Genomic DNA, 20,787 nt, shown 5'->3' with positions numbered 1-20,787 from the left:
TGAGGAGATTCAGGTACGTCACCGAAGACTCTCGTAAACCTCTACAAGTGAACCGCGGAGAGCATTCTGGCCGGTTGCATCACTGCCTGGTACAGAGGCGCCAACTCTCAGGACAAGAATAAACTCCAGAGGGTTGTTAACTCGGGCCTGCGACATCACGGGCACCAGACTTCACTCCATCGAGGACGTCAACACGAGGGCGTGTCTCTTAACAGAGCAGCCGCTATCCTCAAAGACCCCCACCACCCTCTTCACTCTGCTACCATCAGGAAAAGGTACAGGAGCCTAAAGACGAGCACTCAGTGGCACAAGGACAGCTTCTTCCCGCTGCCATCAGATTCCTGAATAATCAATGAACCAAAGGTACTGTCTGACTTTTCCTGCACCATTATTGCTATTTATTTTGTATGGTAGTTTATATTAATGTTTGTACAGTATTGCTGCCGCAAAACAACATTTTAAATGACTTGTTCATGACAATAATATTCTGAATCGGATTCTCTACCCATACCTGGGAACTCCCCCGCCACCCTCTTCCTCCCACCGGCCCCCCGGGACCTCTCCTCCCACCGGCCCCCGGACCTCTCCCTCCCACCGGCCCCCGGGACCTCTCCCTCCCACCGGCCCCCGGGACCTCTCCCTCCCACCGGCCCCCGGGACCTCTCCCTCCCACCGGCCCCCGGGACCTCTCCCTCCCACCGGCCCCCGGGACCTCTCCCTCCCACCGGCCCCCGGGACCTCTCCCTCCCACCGGCCCCCGGGACCTCTCCCTCCACACCGGCCCCCGGGACCTCTCCCTCCCACCGGCCCCCGGGACCTCTCCCTCCCACCGGCCCCCGGGACCACCCCCTCCCTCTTCAAGTCCCCGCCACGGCCCTGGGAACCCCTCCCTGACGCCCGGGACCCACCCCACCCATGCTCCCTTCCCCTCTCCCCGAGACCCCCCCAGCTCCCTCTCCCCGAGACCCCCCAGCTCCCTCTCCCCGAGACCCCCCCAGCTCCCTCTCCCCGAGAACCCCCAGCTCCCTCTCCCCGAGACCCCCCAGCTCCCTCTCCCCGAGACCCCCAGCTCCCTCTCCCCGAGACCCCCCCAGCTCCCTCTCCCCGAGACCCCCCCAGCTCCCTCTCCCCGAGAACCCCCAGCTCCCTCTCCCCGAGACCCCCCCAGCTCCCTCTCCCCGAGACCCCCCCAGCTCCCTCTCCCCGAGACCCCCCCCAGCTCCCTCTCCCCGAGACCCCCCCAGCTCCCTCTCCCCGAGACCCCCCCAGCTCCCTCTCCCCGAGACCCCCCAGCTCCCTCTCCCCGAGACCCCCCCAGCTCCCTCTCCCCGAGACCCCCCCAGCTCCCTCTCCCCGACCCCCCCAGCTCCCTCTCCCCGAGACCCCCCCAGCTCCCTCTCCCCGAGACCCCCCCAGCTCCCTCTCCCCGAGACCCCCCCAGCTCCCTCTCCCCGAGACCCCCCCAGCTCCCTCTCCCCGAGACCCCCCCAGCTCCCTCTCCCCGAGACCCCCCCAGCTCCCTCTCCCCGAGACCCCCCCAGCTCCCTCTCCCCGAGACCCCCCCAGCTCCCTCTCCCCGAGACCCCCCCAGCTCCCTCTCCCCGAGACCCCCCCCAGCTCCCTCTCCCCGAGACCCCCCCAGCTCCCTCTCCCCGAGACCCCCCCCAGCTCCCTCTCCCCGAGACCCCCCCAGCTCCCTCTCCCCGAGACCCCCCCAGCTCCCTCTCCCCGAGACCCCCCCAGCTCCCTCTCCCCGAGACCCCCCCAGCTCCCTCTCCCCGAGACCCCCCCAGCTCCCTCTCCCCGAGACCCCCCCAGCTCCCTCTCCCCGAGACCCCCCCAGCTCCCACTCCCCGAGACCCCCCCAGCTCCCTCTCCCCGAGACCCCCCCAGCTCCCTCTCCCCGAGACCCCCCCCAGCTCCCTCTCCCCGAGACCCCCCCAGCTCCCTCTCCCCGAGACCGCCCCCCCAGCTCCCTCTCCCGGAGACCCCCTTCCCCCCGTTCTCCCCGGATTCGTCCCATGAGAAGCAGTTGTGATGTGGCGGCCACTCCAAACGCTGAGCCATCTCTAGCGCCAGCAAGTTCTCTCGCACTGAGACTATAACCCCCCCACACACGAAGAAAACTCAAGTTTTAGTGGTTTTTGTTCGCAAATAGATGGAGAGAATCAACAGATAGTTGCAGAACATTAAACTGGAGATGGGTCTCTCTCTCTCCCCCCACCGCCCCCCTTCAGTAAAGCGCTGGGGAAATTTCACCTGCTGGGCTTTTTCACTCCGTTTCAAGTGAAAAGCGAAGCGCAGCCCTTGCTTCAAACTTCACTCACCTGGGCTACTGGCTCATTGTCGCTCCCTGCACCGCCCCGTTCCAACTGGGACTTTGAGCGACCCGCCGGGGATGGGCTGGGAGGCTGGAGGCGCTGCGATGGGTGGCCACTGGCTTGCCTGGCGGAGCATTGCCCCCGTGGGTTCACTCCGATCTGCCGGTGCAGAGCGCCTGCACCCCGCCCCCCTCGGGAGGTTGAGCTGTATGGGACGGGCTCTCTCTATCTCTGCGCAGGCTTGTCGTCTGTTTGAAGCGACCCCCCCCTCTCTCTCTCTCTCTCTCTCTCTGTTTATTTCACAAGAAAAGTCCGCCGCACACAGTCTTTCCAAGAAATTCGAAGTTGGTTTTACTTTCGCACACGTCACTGCTTCTCCAAATTAACCCTCGAGCTTCAGGACCGGGGTTTTGGGGGGGGGGGGGGTAGGGGGGTGGAAAGTGGGGGGGGGGTGGAAAGTGGGGGGGGATGGAAAGTAGGGGGAGATGGAAAGTAGGGGGGGGATGGAAAGTAGGGGGGTGGGGGAGGGGTGGAAAGTAGGGGGGGTGGGGGAGGGATGGAAAGTAGGGGGGGTTTGGGGGGTGAAAAGTAGGGGGGGGCTGCAGATGGTTGATCGCCTTAGAACAGAATCAGGATTTATTGTCACGAACAAGTCCTGAAATTCGGTACATCATACACTTTCAGGTGGCCGGAATGCCCCCCTGACTGTAAATCCGCCTATCCTACTCCAATGCGGCTGGCATGCGGCCACCTGAAAGTGGAGGACCCTCCTCCTGTAGGAATATTCTCCGGCTTGGATAATTCCCCACCACCCCGTTGAACCTGAAAGCAGCAGTGGGGAATACGGCCTCAGTCACACAGGAGCCGGCCTTCGCTAGGACGCGGCTCTCCTTCAGCCGGCACGTCCAGGTGGCAGAAAGGTGTCTTCTCCGCGGCCACCTGGACGTCCCGGCTGCCCTCCGCCTGCCGCGTCTGCCGGCGCATTATCTGCGTCCGTGCACCTGAAACATTCCCATTATAACCATCTTACAACATCACTATAAAAAAAATTAAGAGTGCATAAAAATGAGGAATTGGATGGGTCCTCAAAGACCTCCTGCCCCCCCCCCCCCCACCACTACCCTCTTCACTCTGCTACCATCGGGGATAAAGGTACAGGAGCCTAAAGACGAGCATTCAGCGGCACAAGGACAGCTCCTTCCTTGCTGCTATCAGATTCCTGAATAATCAACGAACCAAAGACACTGTCTGACTTTGCCTTTTTCTTGCACTGTTTTTATTTATTTTGAAATGTGGTTTATACATATGTTTACGCAGTGATGCCAGCCGCAGAACAACGGAGATTTCTTGGCATGTTCATGGCAATAAATTCTGATTCTAATTCTGAAGCAGTCAGAACCTCTTCGTGTCAGGCAACATTGCAAAGTGACTGGTAGATGATGAGGATACACCAACGAGTTGTTAGATCTGGAACGAATTTTCACAAGGAATGTTGAAGGAAATGTATCAGAAGTGGCAAAAGGATAATTTTGAAAAGGACCCATTTGCAGGAAAGCAGGTGGATGGACTCAAGGTTCAAAGATAGTGAAAAGTTGTTTTACTTGAAAGGCCTGATTGGGGTCACGGACTGTGGTGAGGAAAGAGGTATGGGCGCAAGTGTGGCCACAGGGAAAGGTGCCGGGAGAGGGGGGGTGGAATTGGTGGGGAGGGAGTGGTCCCAAATGAAGGAAGAGAGGGGAGGAGAGGGGAAGATGTGTCTAGAGGTGGGATCCTGTTGGGCCATAAATTCAGGAGGGTCATGTGTTGGCTGTAGAGGCTGGTGGGGCGGTAGGTGAGGACAAGGGGAATCCTGTGTTTGCTGAGTCTGGGGGCAGAGGGGACCAGGGCAGATGAGCGGGAGATGGAGGAGATGCAGGTAAGGGTTGAATTGATGGTGGGGGAGGGGAAGCCACATTTGTGGAGGTAAGGGTTGAATTGATGGTGGGGGTGGGGAAGCCACATTTGTGGAGGAAGGCAGACTTTTCAGAAAATCTGGATTGGATGACCTCATCTTGGGAACAGATGCAGTGGAGATGGAGAAATTGAGGGAAGGGAATAGAATCCTTGAGTGAGGAAGTGTAGTCAAGGTAATTGTGGGAGTTTGTGGGTTTATAACATATGTCAGTGGAAAGCATGGAGACAGAGAGATCCAGGAAAGGGAGAGTGTTATCAGAGATGGACCAGGTGAGTTTGAGATCAGGGTGGATGTTGGCCATGGAATGAAGTTGATGATCTCAAAGCGGGTGCATGAGGGAGCCAAAATTATGAAAGGCATAGATAAGATAGAGGTAGGTGGTAAGTTGTTTCCATTGGTGGGTGAGATTAGAATGAGGGGGACATAGCCTCAAGATCTAGGGGAGTAGGTTTAGGACAGAGATGAGGAGGAACTGCTTTTCCCAGAGGGGGTTAATCTGTGGAATTCGCTGCCCATTAAAGCAGTGGAGGTGACCTCAGTAAATATATTTAAGACGTTTGAGTGGAGTTTTACAAAGTAGGAGAAATGAGGAAAATGGGGAAAAGGCAGGTAGGTTGAGATGAGCCTATCATCAGATCACCCATGATCTCACTGAATGGCGGAGCAGGGTCAACGGGCTGGACAGACAACTCCTGCTCCTATTTTTTATATTCTCCTGTACTCAGATAACATCTCTGTTGAGGACTCCTGAGAGTTGGGCAGGGCATTTGGGATAATGGGAGGCAGGTACCATCCCATGAGTATGTCCATACCAGGCTTCTGCTTGAATATCTGTGGGACACCATCTCCAGCAGCACAGTGTGGCTTCTGTATTGCCCCATTTCATCCATTTTGCCCATCTGACAGAGCAGCACTCCCTCAGCACAGCCATTCGGTGTGGGTCTTCTTTGTCAAAGGCATTCGAATTGCATGGTGCTTCTCAGCAAAGCCTCTCAAATAGGGAGGCTCTTCCCTCATTATTGCCCTTCTTGCAGTGTAGCACTAACTCTGTGTACTGGCCCTCCATTGGTGAGGCACTGCCTCGGTACTGCCCCACTGACAGTGCAGTGCCCATCAACACTCCCATCTTGAAAGTGCTCTGCCCCTTTCAATGGAGCAATGATAAGGTGTTTATTGTCATGCACATTGTACACTGTGCTGATACTCCGACATTCTTATTTTCTGCAGCAGGACCAGATACTCCATGACAAAGGTACAAGAGTATGCATTAAAATAAATGAAAAAGATGATGTACAAAAGATAGATAACAAATATTCATAGTTACCATATTGCAAGAAGAAAAAAATACAGTAAAACCCCTGGTATCCAGAATTCAAGCAACTGGCAGTCTCAAGCAACCAGCAAAAAAATTTGAGGAACAAAAATCTCAATACACTTATCTGGCATCTGCCAATCCCCAAAAATGCCGGATACCAGGGTTTTTTCTTAACTGTATGTCGCGTTACAATTGCAGTTTTGTAGTGTTGGAGTCTTCTTTGGCTTGGCTTCGCGGACGAAGATTTATGGAGGGGGTAAAAAGTCCACGTCAGCTGCAGGCTCGTTTGTGGCTGACAAGTCCGATGCGGGACAGGCAGACACGGTTGCAGCGGTTGCAGGGGAAAATTGGTTGGTTGGGGTTGGGTGTTGGGTTTTTCCTCCTTTGCCTTTTGTCAGTGAGGTGGGCTCTGCGGTCTTCTTCAAAGGAGGTTGCTGCCTGCCAAACTGTAAGGCGCCAAGATGCACGGTTTGAGGCGTTATCAGCCCACTGGCGGTGGTCAATGTGGCAGGCACCAAGAGATTTCTTTAGGCAGTCCTTGTACCTTTTTTTTGGTGCACCTCTGTCACGGTGGCCAGTGGAGAGCTCGCCATATAACACGATCTTGGGAAGGCGATGGTCCTCCATTCTGGAGACGTGACCCATCCAGCGCAGCTGGATCTTCAGCAGCGTGGACTCGATGCTGTCGACCTCTGCCATCTCGAGTACTTCGACGTTAGGGATGTAAGCGCTCCAATGGATGTTGAGGATGGAGCGGAGACAACGCTGGTGGAAGCGTTCTAGGAGCCGTAGGTGGTGCCGGTAGAGGACCCATGATTCGGAGCCGAACAGGAGTGTGGGTATGACAACGGCTCTGTATACGCTTATCTTTGTGAGGTTTTTCAGTTGGTTGTTTTTCCAGACTCTTTTGTGTAGTCTTCCAAAGGCGCTATTTGCCTTGGCGAGTCTGTTGTCTATCTCATTGTCGATCCTTGCATCTGATGAAATGGTGCAGCCGAGATAGGTAAACTGGTTGACTGTTTTGAGTTTTGTGTGCCCGATGGAGATGTGGGGGGGCTGGTAGTCATGGTGGGGAGCTGGCTGATGGAGGACCTCAGTTTTCTTCAGGCTGACTTCCAGGCCAAACATTTTGGCAGTTTCCGCAAAGCAGGACGTCAAGCGCTGAAGAGCTGGCTCTGAATGGGCAACTAAAGCGGCATCGTCTGCAAAGAGTAGTTCACGGACAAGTTTCTCTTGTGTCTGTTGGAGTAAGTTATAATTAATGTACTTAGGAGAGATTCAAGAGCCGGATAGCCAATGGAAAGAAACTGTTCTTGAATTTAGGGTGACGGGGGTCCTTTTTGATGACGGCTGCCTTCTTGTGGCAGCGCCTCATGTCAATACCTTTAATGAATGGTGTGTTGATATGTAATTACACCACTAGGTCACCAGGGGTCATCCCGGTGACCTTGTCGATAAACCAGTCCAGAGCTACAGTCTAGCCTTCCAGGTTTGTCTTGCAGAGAGACAAGACCTCTGAGTGTACATATTAGTTTATTGAACTTGTCTTATACTCGCACTGCTGGTGTGGTTATTGTCAGTACAATTTAATAATAATATGATAGCTACTAGGATGGAAGCTGCTTCTGCTCCAATGCACATTCCCGACCACCTGGAGACTCTTCCTGAGGAATGGAATCCAGGGGCGACTAGCCCACACGTGCATCCGAGGGCAGAGACAGCGAGGTTCCACTGTACTGGAATTGGTGGAATGCAGGAAAGACACAGAAGTACGATAGGGCAGGTAAGAAACGGCCAAGAGCCCTACCTGCCCGTGGGTTTGCCAGTACAGGCACCGCCGACCCTAAACCCCGGTCCGATCAGAAAGAGGCCACTACAAGCGCGGGTGGAAGGATCTCCACGTCATGCTCCCGATCGTCACGTATTCGCAGAATTCCAGACCACTCCAGAGTCAGGGAAAGCAGACACCGCTACCGTCACTCCCCCAGCAGCAGTTTCCCCAGTACCACGGAGACCTGACGCTACCACTGGGATCCCCCCTAAACCCGCTGCAAATGTCCCAAAGCCAGAGACTCAGCCAACAGCCCCAAGCACCCAGGTTACTCCTCCAGCAGACACAAGCCCCACAGAGGCTCTACCAGCAGCTCCCAATACCCCAGGTCCACCCTTGCTACACCTAAGGGACCAGAGACTGCGGCTTAGCCATGTGCTGCGACCAGACAGGCTGGAGTTCGACCCCAGAAATCCCGGAGCCGGCACGCACTTCAGCCGCTGGCAGAGATGCTTTCTGAATTACATGGAGGGGCTGAGGCATCAGATAAAGAGCTATTAATGCTGCTGTTAGCCCATCTGGAAGACCACCCTTACTCCCTTATACAGGATGCCAGGTCCTATCAAGAGGCAATGAGCACTTTACAGAGGCATTACAGTGAGGGGCAAAGTGAACTCCACTCCCGGTACAGCCTCATGACCAGGTCACAACAAGTAGGGGAGTCTGCCAGAGACTTTATACTCTCTCTGAAAGATCTGGCGAGAGGCTGAAACTTTAAAGCAGTATCAGCTCAGGAGTATGTGGAGGACCTTATTAGGGACAGAATTGTTGCAGGCATACGGTCCACTGAGACGAGTCATCGATTGCTGGAGAGAGGAATAGTGGGGTTAGATGAGGCAGAGACTATTGCAGTAGCTTTAGAATTGGAAAGAATTGGAGGAGTACTCACAGGACTCTGGGGCTGGGACAAACATCACACTGCTGGACTCTCTAGCCCCACAAAAAGAAAAGTATGCTGCCTCACAGGAATTCACAGCACACCTTGAGGGTCCAAAGTGCTTTTTCTCTAGACAAAGAAAGCACCCCAGAGCCCTCTGCCCTGCCAGAGAAAATATCTGTTCCAACTGTGGAAAATGTGGCCATTATGCAAAAGTCTGCAGAAATCCCAAGGCCACAGCTAAGGCCCATTCTAATGCTAATGAGAGGCAGGAAAGCTCTTCTTTCTCCACAGACAAACAGAAGAAGAAGAATGCCATGTGCAGCCGGCCATCTTGGACAAATGCTACAGAGCAGAGGTCACAGTCGCAGGAGATGAATATGACGCCGAGTACTATCGGATGGAAGGACATGCCAGACTTGCTTCCCTCCGCATGAATCAGGCGAGTCCATACAATTTATCTGACGCCACTGTGTGCATCAAAATTAATGATGTGAGGGTAAATTGCTTAGTAGATAGTGGAAGCACTGGAAGTTTTATTGACCAGGGGTTAGTCAACTGCCTTGCCCTCCCCACATGCCCGAGTGAGCACCGGATCCTGTTAGCAGCCAGCAGCCTTGTGGCTGAGGTAAAACAGTTTTGCAGGGTTACTCTTGAAATCCAGGGCACAAAATATGAAGGATTCAAATTACTAATACTCCCTCACCTCTGTGCCCTGGAGTAGATTTTCAGTGCCAGTTAGAAAGCATTCCAATAGTGTACAACGGGCCTCACCCCCCACTACGCCTTACGAAGAAACAACACTGCGGCCTGTCTGTCCTGAACATAGAACCCCCTCCGCTGTTCACACATCTGACCCCAGAATGCACACCAATAGCCACAAAGAGCAGGAGGTACAGCCCGAGGGATAGAGCCTTCATTAGGACAGAGGTCTGCAGGCTACTACAGGAGGGCATCATAGAGCAGAGCACCAGCCCCTGGAGAGCCCAGGTGGTTGTAGTAAAGTCAGGAGAAAAACTGCGCATGGTAGTGGATTACAGCCAGACAATCAACAAATTTACACAACTAGATGCCTACCCCCTGCCACGCATAGCAGACATGGTCAACAACATTGCGCAGTATAAGGTGTTCTCCACCATCGACCTGAAGGCAGCATACCACCAACTGCCCATTAGAAACAGCAATCGCATTTACACGGCATTTGAGGCAGACGGAGGCTGTATCAATTTCTGCAATTCCCCTTTGGTGTCACCAATGGAGTGTACCTGTTTCAGAGAGAAATGAACCGAATAGCAGATGAGTTCCAACTGAAAGCGATGTTCCCCTACTTAGACATTGTGACAATCTGTGGCCACACTCAGAAAGATCATGACACAAATTTAAAACGCTTCTTCCAGACAACTGAGGAAAGGAACCTAACATACAACAGGGACAAATGCATCTTTAGTGCCAGGAAGTTGCCAATCCTGGGCTACATATTGCAGAACAAGAAAATCAGCCCAGACCCAGCCCATATCCACCCTCTCCTAGACCTCCCAGTGCCACACACGCTGAAAGCACTAAAAAGGTGCTTGGGACTGTTTGCTTACTACACCCAATGGGTCCCCAACTACGCCGACAGGGCCCGCCCACTTATAAAAGCCTCATTTTTCCCACTGTGCCCAGCAGCCACCAGAGCGTTCAGGGACATTAGGGACCATATCGCTTAAGCTCCCATGTTTCAATAGATGAGTCGATCCCATTTCAAGTAGAAACGTTTGCATCTGATGTGGCTCTGGCAGCCATCCTAAACCAAGACGGACAACCAGTGGCCTTTTTCTCGCGAACCCTAGAGGGGTCAGAGGTAAGACACTCTGCAGTAGAGAAGGAGGCCCTAGTCATTGTGGAAGCAATAAGGCACTGGCGACATTATCTGGTGTGCAAACACTTCACCCTCACCCTAGCTTTAATAAACTAATATGAACACTAAGAGATCTTGTCTCTCTGCAAGACGAACCTGGAAGGCTAGACTGTAGCTCTGGACATTTTTATAGACAAGGTCACCGGGATGACCCCTGGTGGGATATTGGAACCTGTGATAGACTTGCTGTGTTTGCTACCCTCTGCAGCCTACTACGTTCCTGGGCATTCAAATTGCCAAACCATGCTGTGTCACCACCAGTTAGTATACTTACCACAGTTCACCCATAGAAGTATTTGACCACATGACAAATCTTCTCAATCTTCTTAGAGAGTAGCGGCATTGTTATGCCTTCATGGTTGGCTTAATCTGCTGGTTCCTGGAGAGATCATCTGACATATAGACTTCCAGGAACTTAAAGGTACTAGCCGTCTCCCTTCGACCCTCCTTCCTAAAATAACCAGTAAGCTCCTGGGTCTTGGTGACACCGAGAGCAAGATTATTGTTCTGGCACCATCCAACTGCCACAAAAATATTTTAAAATCCTTTTCTTGTTCAGAGATTATTGCTGCTGCTCTGTTCTCGCTGCTACCATCAGGAAAGAGGTATCGGTGCCACAAGACTAACACCCACCAGGTTCAGGAATAGCTGCTCCCCCTCCACCATCAGACACCTCAACCACAAACTCAATCAGGGACTTATTTTTGCACTTTATTGATTTTTTTAAATCTCTGTATCACACAGTCGGTTTGCTTACATTATTTCTTTGTTGAGTTTTTTTAAACTTGTTTACATGTGTATATTGTGTACAGTTTTTTTTTGCTCTGCCAGTAAGTGGCAATTTTGCCTTGTTCACAGGAAGAAGAATCTCGGGGCTATATGTGATATCATAAAGGTAAAGATTCTGTTATTGTCAAATAATACAACATTTAGAAAGTAGCATGCATGAAATTCTTTAACTTTGTCTATCTTAAGGAAGACAGAGGGTCGCCACTTTGTCCAGCGCCGCTCACAGAAATGAAGGACGAATTCACGATCCCTGGTGTGCAAGACCAGTGCTCTAATTACCGAGCTATGGGAGCAGTCTGTACTCTGATAATAAATATGAAATATGAACTTTTGTTTTTTTCCAATCCAGTGGTATTCGCAAAAAAAAGAGCAGTGCGGGTACTGGAGGATATGCATGTGAGGGCCGAGACAGGAGTCCTCTTGCGGCCACAGGGGTAAGTGCCAAAGGGACAATCGGGGAGGGAGGAGATGCTCCACCAGCACCCACACCTCCTCCCTCACCATCACACAGGGCCCCAAAAACTCTGTCCAAGTGAAGCAACACTTCACGTGAATCTGAAGGTCATCTACTGTATCTGGTTCTCTTATTATGGTCTCCTTTACATTGGAGACACTGGGCACAAATTGGGAGATCACTTAATTGAGCACCTTAGCTCTGTATGCCACAATAGCAGTGGTCAGCCATTTCAATTCCCCTTTCTTTTTTTTTTAAAGACTTTATTTAAAATTTTTATAACATGAATACAATAAAGAATTACATTTAAAGAAAAATAGGAAAAAAAAATTTACAAAGGTATGATTACAATATTACATCAGAAAACTACACAAAATAATCCCCCCCCATTAATTGTAACACAATATTAATAGTCTAACTTAAAATTAGTCCAACCCTCCCCCCAAAATAAAGAGTGAAGAGTTAATAAAATTGACAATATTATATATGAAAAAAATACCCACTTACAAAAAAAAGAGATAAAACTTAACCTAAAAAAATTCTAACAACAACAAAAAAAATTGTCAATACTAAAATATCACACTTAAACATATATTTAAATCAAACGTAAATGCATATAATTAGCAAACGGAGTCCACTTTAACTTATAAAAAGACATCTTATCCTGAATTGAAAAAGATATCCTTTCCATAGTCAAACAAAATTTCATTTCCAAATACCACTTATCTAAAGTTAGTATATTTCTATCTTTCCAAGTAAGTGCTATACATTTCTTAGCCACAACTAAAGCTAAATAAATAAATGAAATCTGATAATCCTCTAAACCTAAATCGATTAATGATTGCATGTTCCCTAATAAAAATATATCGGGATCTAATACAAGATGGATATTATATAAACTGTTAAAAACAGATTGAATACCTTTCCAAAACTGTTGCAATCGATCACAAAGCCAAACAGTATGATCACATCGAAAACAAGAATCCAACTTACTAAAACCAAATTTTTTTAATTTCTCCGGCGTTAAATATAGCTGATGAATAAAATTATAATTAATCATCACTAGTCTAGCATTAATTAATTTCCGAATACTATTCTGACAAATTTTCATCCAAGCTTCTTCAGCTATTTTATGTCCTAAATCTTTTTCCCATTTCAACTTATCTTTATCCCAGTCTTTTTTACTATCAATTTCTTGTAAAATACAATACAAATCAGATATATATCCCTTTTTTGGTATTGAAAGTACATATTCTTCAAACTAGATTCAGGCAATAAAATCATATGTCGACCACATAACTGTTTTACAAAAGATCTTAATTGATAATATACAAATATAGAATTTGCACTAATACCATATTTCCTTTGTAATTCGTCAAAAGAACAAAAACAACCCTCAGAAAAACAATCAGATAAATTTTTTATTCCCTTCTTTTCCCATTGTTTCAAAGTGGCATTGGAGACCGTAAAAGGAACAAGTTGATTATTATATAATGGCAATCTTCCAGAATATATATTTTTAAGTCCCAATTTTTTAAGTTTACTTGTCCATAAATTCAATAAATGTTTCAATATTGGCACATCATAAGTTCGTAATAAATTTTTATTCCATTGAAACAAAAACTCATGAGGAAATTTTTATAAAATAACCGCCATTTCTATCTTTACCCAACTAGGTGGATCGTCCATATTCATTAATGCACTAAGAAATTTGAATTGAGCTGCTTCATAATAATGCTGAAAATTTGGTAATCTTAAACCTCCAAATTGAAAATCCCACATCAATTTTCTCATTGCTACTCTCAGAAATTTTCCCTTCCATAAGAATTCTCTAATCGCTTTATATAAATCCTTAAAAAAACTTTTTTGAAAAAAATAAGGAATTGATTGAAACAAATATTGTATTCTAGGAAAAATATTCATTTTTATGGTATTAATCCTCCCTAGTAAACCCAAAGGTAGATCCCTCCACCTAATCAAATCTAATTTAATCCTTTTTATTAAAGGAAAATAATTAATTGAATATAATTCTTGAAATTCCGTATTAACATTAATTCCTAAATATTTAATTTGTGTAGTCCACTTCAAATTTGTAATATTTTTATATACTGAATAATCACCTTTACAAATTGGTAAAATGTCACTTTTAGCCCAATTGACTTTGTAACCAGATAATTGGCCATAAATTTCTAAACATTCTTGAATTGCAGGTAAAGAAGTATCCGGATCCACCAAATATATAATAAAACATCATCAACAAATAAATTAATCTTGTATTCCTCATTCAAAACTCTCATACCTTTAACATTTTCATTTTGACATATTAATTGTGCTAAAGGTTCAATAACTATAGCAAATAAAGCAGGTGACAACAGACATCCTTGTCTAGTAGATCTTGTCAAACTAAAAGATTCTGAAATTTGGCCATTAACAGAAATTCTAGCCTTCAGGCTATCAACCCAATAAATGAAGTACCAAAACAAAATTTCTCAAGTACTTTGAACAGAAACTTCCATTCCACTCTATCAAAAGCCTTTTCTGCATCCAATGAAACCACTATTGGATAATTCAACTGAAATTTAGATTTATTTATCAAGGTTATTAACCGTAAAATATTATCTGACGCATACCTGTTTTTTATAAATCCCGTTTGATCACCATGTATAATTTTAGGCAGATATTGAGCTAGTCTATTAGCCATAATTTTAGCTATAATTTTATAATCTACATTTAACAATAAAATTGGTCTATAAGAAGAAACCTGTAAAGGGTCTTTATCTTTTTTTGGTATAACCGTAATTATTGCGGTAGAACAAGACTCAGGTAATTGAAAAGTATTGTAAGTTTGTTGTAATACATCCTTATAAATAGAAGATACATCAGCATAAAAAACTTTATAAAACTCTATAGAAAACCCATCTTCACCAGGTGCCTTTCCATTCGGCATGTCTCTTATTGCCCTTTCTATTTCATCTTCTGTAAAAGGTTTATCTAACTCTTGTCTATCTTCTTGATTCAATTGTGGCAAGTTAATATTTTCCAAGAAAAAATCTATTGCATCTCCAGTTACATCTTTACATTCTGAAGTATACAATTGTTTATAGAAATTACAAAATTCCTCATTAATCTCCTTTTGATTAAAAGTAATACCTGATTTCTTTCTAATCGCTGGTATAATCCTAGATAATTGTTCCTTTTTTAATTGCCATGACAAAACTTTATGATCTTTCTCACCCCATTCATAAAACTTATGCTTAGTTCGATTCATTAAACATTCAAACCGATATGTTTGTAATTCATTATATTTAAATTTTTAATTAGTTAACTGATTCTTTTGCATTTCGGTAGCATGTTTTTGAAATTCTTTTTCAGTAGCAGTTATCTTTTCCTCTAAGTCTTCAATCTCTTTAATTCTCTCCTTCTTTACTTTAGAGGCATAACTGATCATTTGGCCTCGCAAAAAAGCTTTCATTGCATCCCATAAAACAAAATGACTAGAAACAGAATTACAGTTAACACCAATAAAAATTTCAATTTGCTGTTTTAAAAAACTAATAAATTCCGGTTTTTGCAATAGCATAGTATTAAATCTCCATCTTGAAGCTTTCTGAACATCTTGTGAACTCAAATATTCTAATAATAATAATGAATGATCCGAAACCAATCTAGCCTTATACTCCACAGATGTAACCCTATCCTGCAAATGTGCTGATATTAAAAAATAATCAATTCTAGAAAAAGAATTATGTCGCGAGGAATAAAAAGAAAAATCTTTCTCTGTAGGATTAACTCTTCACCAAATATCAATTAAATTCAAATCTGCCATCATATTAATCACTTGGATTGCCATCTTAGACTTCTTAATTACTCTTGGGTACTTATCCAATAAAGGCTCCAACACCGCATTCAAATCTCCCCCAATCAATACATTAGAGTTCGATTGTCCAAGTAATAAAGACATATCCACAACAAAAGCTGTATCCTCAACATTAGGAGCATAAACATCAAGCAAAGTCCATGCCTCATTAAAGATTGTACAATTTAATTTTAATAATCTTCCACCATTTTTCTCTTCATTCTGTAACTGAAATGGTAGATTCTTATGTACCAAAATTGCCACACCTTTTGTCTTAGAATTAAACGAAGAATAAAAAACTTGCCCAACCCATTCACATTTGAGTTTCAAATGTTCCTTATCTGTTAAATGAGTTTCCTGTAAAAAAGCAACATCAACTTTTAATTTTTTTAAATAGGCAAGTACTTTCTTATGCTTAATAGGATTATTTAAACCCTGAACATTAAGAGAAGCAAACTTCAATTTAGACATTTCTTACACTCAATAAAACACAACAGCAAGAAACAAACAAAAAAAAGAAAAAATGAGAGAAAAAAAGAAGAAAAAGAAAAAAAAAACCTTAATTCCCTTTTGAAATTACAACCAAAAACTAAAAAAAAATTTTAAAAAGTTATATATTAAAAAAAATTAATTAAAAAGAAAAAAAAACAGGTCAGAGGTCACAATTACCTCCTCCTGTTTAAACCGCCTAATGCGGTAACTCCCCCAAAATATTGGGTGTGAGATAACTCACACACAGCTGATGACTTCTGGAAATTGGTGCCCACCCAGTTCCCTCTCCCAACTCCCATCACTATTTAAAATCTTCTCAACAAAAATAATTTTTTTTTTTTTAATTTTTTTTTTTAATCAACTTTGCCATTGCGACCACTGTTTCTTCCATTTCTTCCAGAAATCAAATTCCCTTCTTGCAGCTCTGCCTTCTTTGGAGACGTCATTCCTGGAATTGCGTAATTGGTAAAGACTGAGCAAAATCCATAGCTTCTTTAGGATTATCAAAGAACTTTGGTTGATATCCATCCTGAAAAATCTTCAGTACCGCAGGGTATCTAAATGTTGCCTTATATCATTTTTCCACAATAATTCTTTCACAGAATTAAATTCACGTCGTTGAAACATAATTTCCTGACTCAAATCCGGATAGAAGAAAACACGATTTCTCTGAACCATCAAAGGAGATCTGTTTTGCTGTGCATTTCTAATAGCCATACGTAAAATAGTCTCTCTATCACAGTAATTTAAACAGCGAACCAGAACAGGTCTTGGATTCTGTCCTGAAAAAGGTCTCCTTCTCAAAGCTCTATGAGCCCGTTCCAATATTAAACCTTCAGGAAACTTATCTTGTCCCAACACTTGTGGAATCCATTCAGTGAAGAATTTTCTTGGATCTGGCCCTTCTATGCCTTCTGGCAAGCTGACAATTTTCACATTATTCCGTCTGGATTGGTTCTCCAAATAATCAACCTTTTTTGCTAAATTTTTATTCTGAATCTGTAACGTTTCAATTGTTTTATTCACATCTTGCAATTGATCTTGTACATCAGATAATCCTTGATCACACATCTCAAGTCTTTCAATAGTTTCGACTTTAAAAGCTCCATAATCAGCCATCTGTCGAGTATTGACATCCACCAGTGCATTAATCTTAGAAGTAAGATTATTCATAGAATCACCTAAATGCATCATTGAAGAAAATATCTTATGTTCAAGACTCTTGAAAAGTATATCAACATCAGTAGATCCAGACATGGTGGGATCCTGCTGTTCTTGTGGAATCAGAGGACCTTCTATCCCTTCTTTTAATTTAGTAGCTTTTCTTGCAGTTTGACTCCGTGTAAGAGCCCCTGCCACAGACCCCCCAGAAGTATCAGGAGGCTGATGGTCAGGGTTGTCTTTGATCCAAACCTCCTTTAAAAGCTTCGTTACGTCAGTATCTGGAAGAGTTGTTATAACTGATGGTATAGCAGTCAAATAACAACTCTTTAACTCTCCAACTGGTGGCGCCCCAGCTAATTCAGTAGTCAAAGTCTCAGTAGACGTTGTTTGAAATACTGGCATCCCGCCAGCCCTTTGTTCTAAAGGCAGCTGAAAACGACCTTCAGAAAGACTTACGGAATCAAAACGGAGTTCCAAGGCCGAATTCTTCGCTTGTTTTCCTGGATCCATTTCACGCTGAGTCGTGGCTTTTTGTAAACAAGCAGGCTCAGATAATTTCGGAAAATATAATTTTTTGACAATCTGTTGATGTTTCCTTTTACTTTTTTTTAACAAATGTACCATTAGGTATTAATTCAACATCTCATACTATTTATAAACTTTTTTAAAAAGTTTTAACGGGCACTTAAAGACAAAACAATAAGTTAGAGTCAGGAGAGGACTGGAAGGCACGTCTGTTCCTTACGCCATCTTGCCACGCCCCCCTCAATTCCCCTTTCTATCCCCATGTCTGTCCATGGATTCATGCACTGCCAGACTTAAACCACCCACAAATTGGAGGAAGAATATCTCAACTTCTGTCTGGGCACCCTCTAACCGCATGGCATTAACATCGACTTCTTCGGTTTCCGTTGCCCCCTCCATCTTTGACTCCCTGTCTCCTTTCCTATAGTTCTCTCTCTCTCTCCTCCCTTTTCCCTCTGTCTCCTTTTACAGAGCCAAAATCAATTCTCACCTCTCCTCTGATCATATCCAATTAACACCTTATGTCTGTTGGTCTGGACTCCTCTCCCTGCCATTCTTTCACCTCTCTCTCCCAGTCTTTATTCAGACACCTGCCTCCTTTTGCTCATACCTTGAAGAAGGGCTCAGGCCCGAAACCTCGGTAATATATCTTTACTTCCTATGGACACTGCGAGACCGGCTGGGTTCCTCCAGCATTTACTGCATGCTTTTATTACAATCGCAGCGTCTGCAGACACTCATGGTTCCAGTCTTATTAAATACCGTTGGTAGCGAAAGAGCTTGTTAGAGGGCAGTCAGAAATCAGCTCTGTGTCTCATAATGTCAAATGGCAAGGGCCAGAGAATGCTGTTTCATCGGGTTGTACTTGTGGAATCAAATGGCAATAAACTTGACTTGACTTGACTTGACTTGACTGTTGACACATTATGCCTGGTACGGTAAGAAGGTGGACCAGTCTGACATTAACATTCATAGAGCCAAACAACATAGGGGGACAGAGGCACAGCCATAGAATATAGACTTACAAGCTCAATCAGTTCATATCACGGGCAACATAAGAATCAAATGGAGTAGCAATTAAGAACTGGTGATGAAATATCTTTCCCCGTTGCCAAATGCAAGCAATCGGGTACAGAGATCAAAGAGTTGCTGAGCTGAATAAATGCACTTTAAAAATATTTTATTTAAAAGTATTTTCCATACATGTAAGTAATAAACTGTTAACAATGAAAGTCTTAAGTTAATGAAAATTCCATTTGTTACATGACGATTATAACCCCACCCCTTCCCTTCTTCTCCCAACCACACCCCAACAAAGAAAACCATATAGGTATTAAAAGAATTGTATATAGTGTAGAACGGAAGGAAAAAGAGTATAATATAATATGGATTGCCCAGAGCCCTGCCGCAAACACACTGGAACTCAACAGATTTTATCGAACCATTTTCATTTTAAGGAAGAAGGTTAAAACAAGTTTAAAGAGGCTGGAAGAACATTTCTACATATTTAAGCCTAAAATTCATATATATGAGCTATAAATGCATTTCAAGAAGGTATGGTAAGAGGCCATGAGCCCCTGCTGCCCAATTACACCCAATTGACCTACAAACCCACCACCCCCCCGGTATATTTTGAAAAGTGGGAAGAAACAGGAGCCCCCGGAGAAAACCCATGCAGACACGGAGAGAATGTACAAACTCCTTACAGACAGCGCTGCACAGTGGGGCGCTAACCATGCCACCCAAAATTAATCAGGGCTTCACATGCATTCTACTTTTCATTGAAGCAGCTCATATATTGCTTGATAGTGTCCAAGCTTTTACTTGCTGTTATCTAAAAACTTTTCACACAAAATTTTTAATGTATTGGACCAGTGCTTTTCAAACTTTTTCTTTCCACTCACATGCCACCTTAAGTAATCCCTTAGTAATCACAGACCATAGAAATTAGTTAAGGTGGTATGTGAGTGGAAAGAAAAAGTCTGAAAACCACTGTATTAGATCAGGTCATGGGTCTCAATGGCCTTATAAATACGAGAATCTGAAGTAAAACACGAAAGTCTGCAGACACAGTGGCTGAAGTAAAAACGCGACGCTGGAGAAACTCAGCAGGTCAAACCGTGTCCTTTATGGAGCAAAGATAAAGATACATCACTGACATTTCGGACTTGAGCCCTTCATCGAGGTATGGAAAAATGTCGTTAGGCGCCCAGTTCAGCTGCCGGCCTACTTTTTGCTTATTTCTTGATGAAGGGCTCAAGTCTGAAACGTCAGTGATGTATCTTTATCTTTGCTCCATAAAGACACTATTTGACCAGCTGAGTTCCTCCAGCATTGCATTATCTGCTTTTTTTTTCCAGAAATTACTCAGAATGTAATTTGAGAATTCTCCCTGCTTGCTTGTTTTGGAAAGCATTCACAATTTCACTATGAATTGAGGGGTGAACAGGTAATCTCCCACACCTTAGAAAATGGAAGAGGGAAATTTTGTGTGTTTATAGATTTAAAAAAATTGTTAAATACATCATTGCGATTGCGTGTTTATTCTTAAAACAGTGCTACTTCATGTGCCGAGGTGTGGCACGTGTAACTGATCGTTGAACAATCATCAGTATACATTTCTGAACCTCCCACGCCTTCTGAAATCAAGAATTACAAAGACTTACAATCCACCACAAAATGTTTCATTGTTATAACCTTTCCAACGCAAGGAAATAATGTCGTACAATGTCAAAAATTGCTAGCATCTTAGGAGATAAAGATACATTAAAGCTTTTTGGGTCTGAGCCCTTCTTCAAGGTAACATTACTGTTCATACTCATACAATCGTCAAAATTGTTTGGACCAATTTTTCGGGTCAAATTTGGAGCGGGTCGGCTATTACTCGTGTCATAATTTTGACTTGCAGTAAGTACCTGCATTGTTCAAGACGTCGGGAGCTCAGGGGGCCGGGGGGGGGGAGTCCGCGTTCAGGGCGTCAGGAGCTCAGATGGGTGGGCTGCCGAGACGAGGGTCCATGGTCGGGAAACCGGGAGCTCGGGTGTGTGGGCAAAAAAAAGAGGATCGAGTTTTTACATGGGTCATAGGAAAACATTCAATTTTTCGGAAAAAAAGGGGGTTGGCTATTATATGGTATTGATGTTTACGCAAGTATATATATGGTATGTCAAACACTTACATCAAAAATATTACATGAAATTGGGTGATTCCAGGACAAGAGAGCACACAGTCTTAGAATTTAAAAATACCAATTTACAACAGAGATGAGGAATTTCTTTAGTCAGAGGGTCATGGATTTGTGGAGTTCGT

At 44.8% G+C, this 20,787-nt stretch overlaps 2 protein-coding genes across 13 annotated transcripts in view; one reads left to right on the top strand and one right to left on the bottom strand.

The window, feature by feature from the left end:
- Positions 1-20,787, bottom strand: part of LOC138748596 (suppressor of cytokine signaling 1-like) — a 183,951-nt gene that overhangs the window by 139,140 nt on the left and 24,024 nt on the right. For 3 of the 9 annotated variants that reach the window (XM_069909058.1, XM_069909055.1, XM_069909057.1), the window contains exon 1: positions 2,328-2,622. The exons of the other annotated variants lie outside the window; for them this stretch is intronic. The gene's annotated coding sequence lies outside the window, so the exon portion shown is untranslated. Of the gene's footprint in view, positions 1-2,327; positions 2,623-20,787 lie in introns of those variants that run through there. 9 annotated transcript variants of the gene reach the window in all.
- Positions 251-18,381, top strand: LOC138748597 (uncharacterized). Of its 4 annotated transcripts, XM_069909062.1 has the most exons (5): positions 251-363; positions 7,195-8,740; positions 11,057-11,093; positions 11,337-11,421; positions 16,190-18,381. In XM_069909062.1, exon 2 carries the CDS (start codon positions 7,203-7,205, stop codon positions 7,920-7,922), a length of 720 nt encoding a protein of 239 aa, XP_069765163.1. In that variant the 5' UTR covers positions 251-363; positions 7,195-7,202; the 3' UTR covers positions 7,923-8,740; positions 11,057-11,093; positions 11,337-11,421; positions 16,190-18,381. The 4 variants fall into 4 exon arrangements, with proteins under 4 accessions (XP_069765163.1, XP_069765160.1, XP_069765162.1 ...); XM_069909059.1 differs by lacking the exon at positions 251-363 and having other exon boundaries at positions 6,732-8,740; XM_069909061.1 differs by lacking the exons at positions 251-363; positions 11,337-11,421; positions 16,190-18,381 and adding an exon at positions 11,178-11,314 and having other exon boundaries at positions 6,732-8,740.

This window comes from Narcine bancroftii, chromosome 13 (genome assembly GCF_036971445.1).
Source record: "Narcine bancroftii isolate sNarBan1 chromosome 13, sNarBan1.hap1, whole genome shotgun sequence".
NCBI lineage: Eukaryota > Metazoa > Chordata > Chondrichthyes > Torpediniformes > Narcinidae > Narcine > Narcine bancroftii.
Note: the sequence above shows the minus strand (reverse complement) of the source record. Positions and strands in the feature narration are given on the sequence as shown.

What these genes read in the sequence shown, in the direction of transcription:
- LOC138748597 (XM_069909059.1), top strand. Translation starts at nt 7,188, where the DNA reads ATGATAGCTACTAGGATGGAAGCTGCTTCTGCTCCAATGCACATTCCC.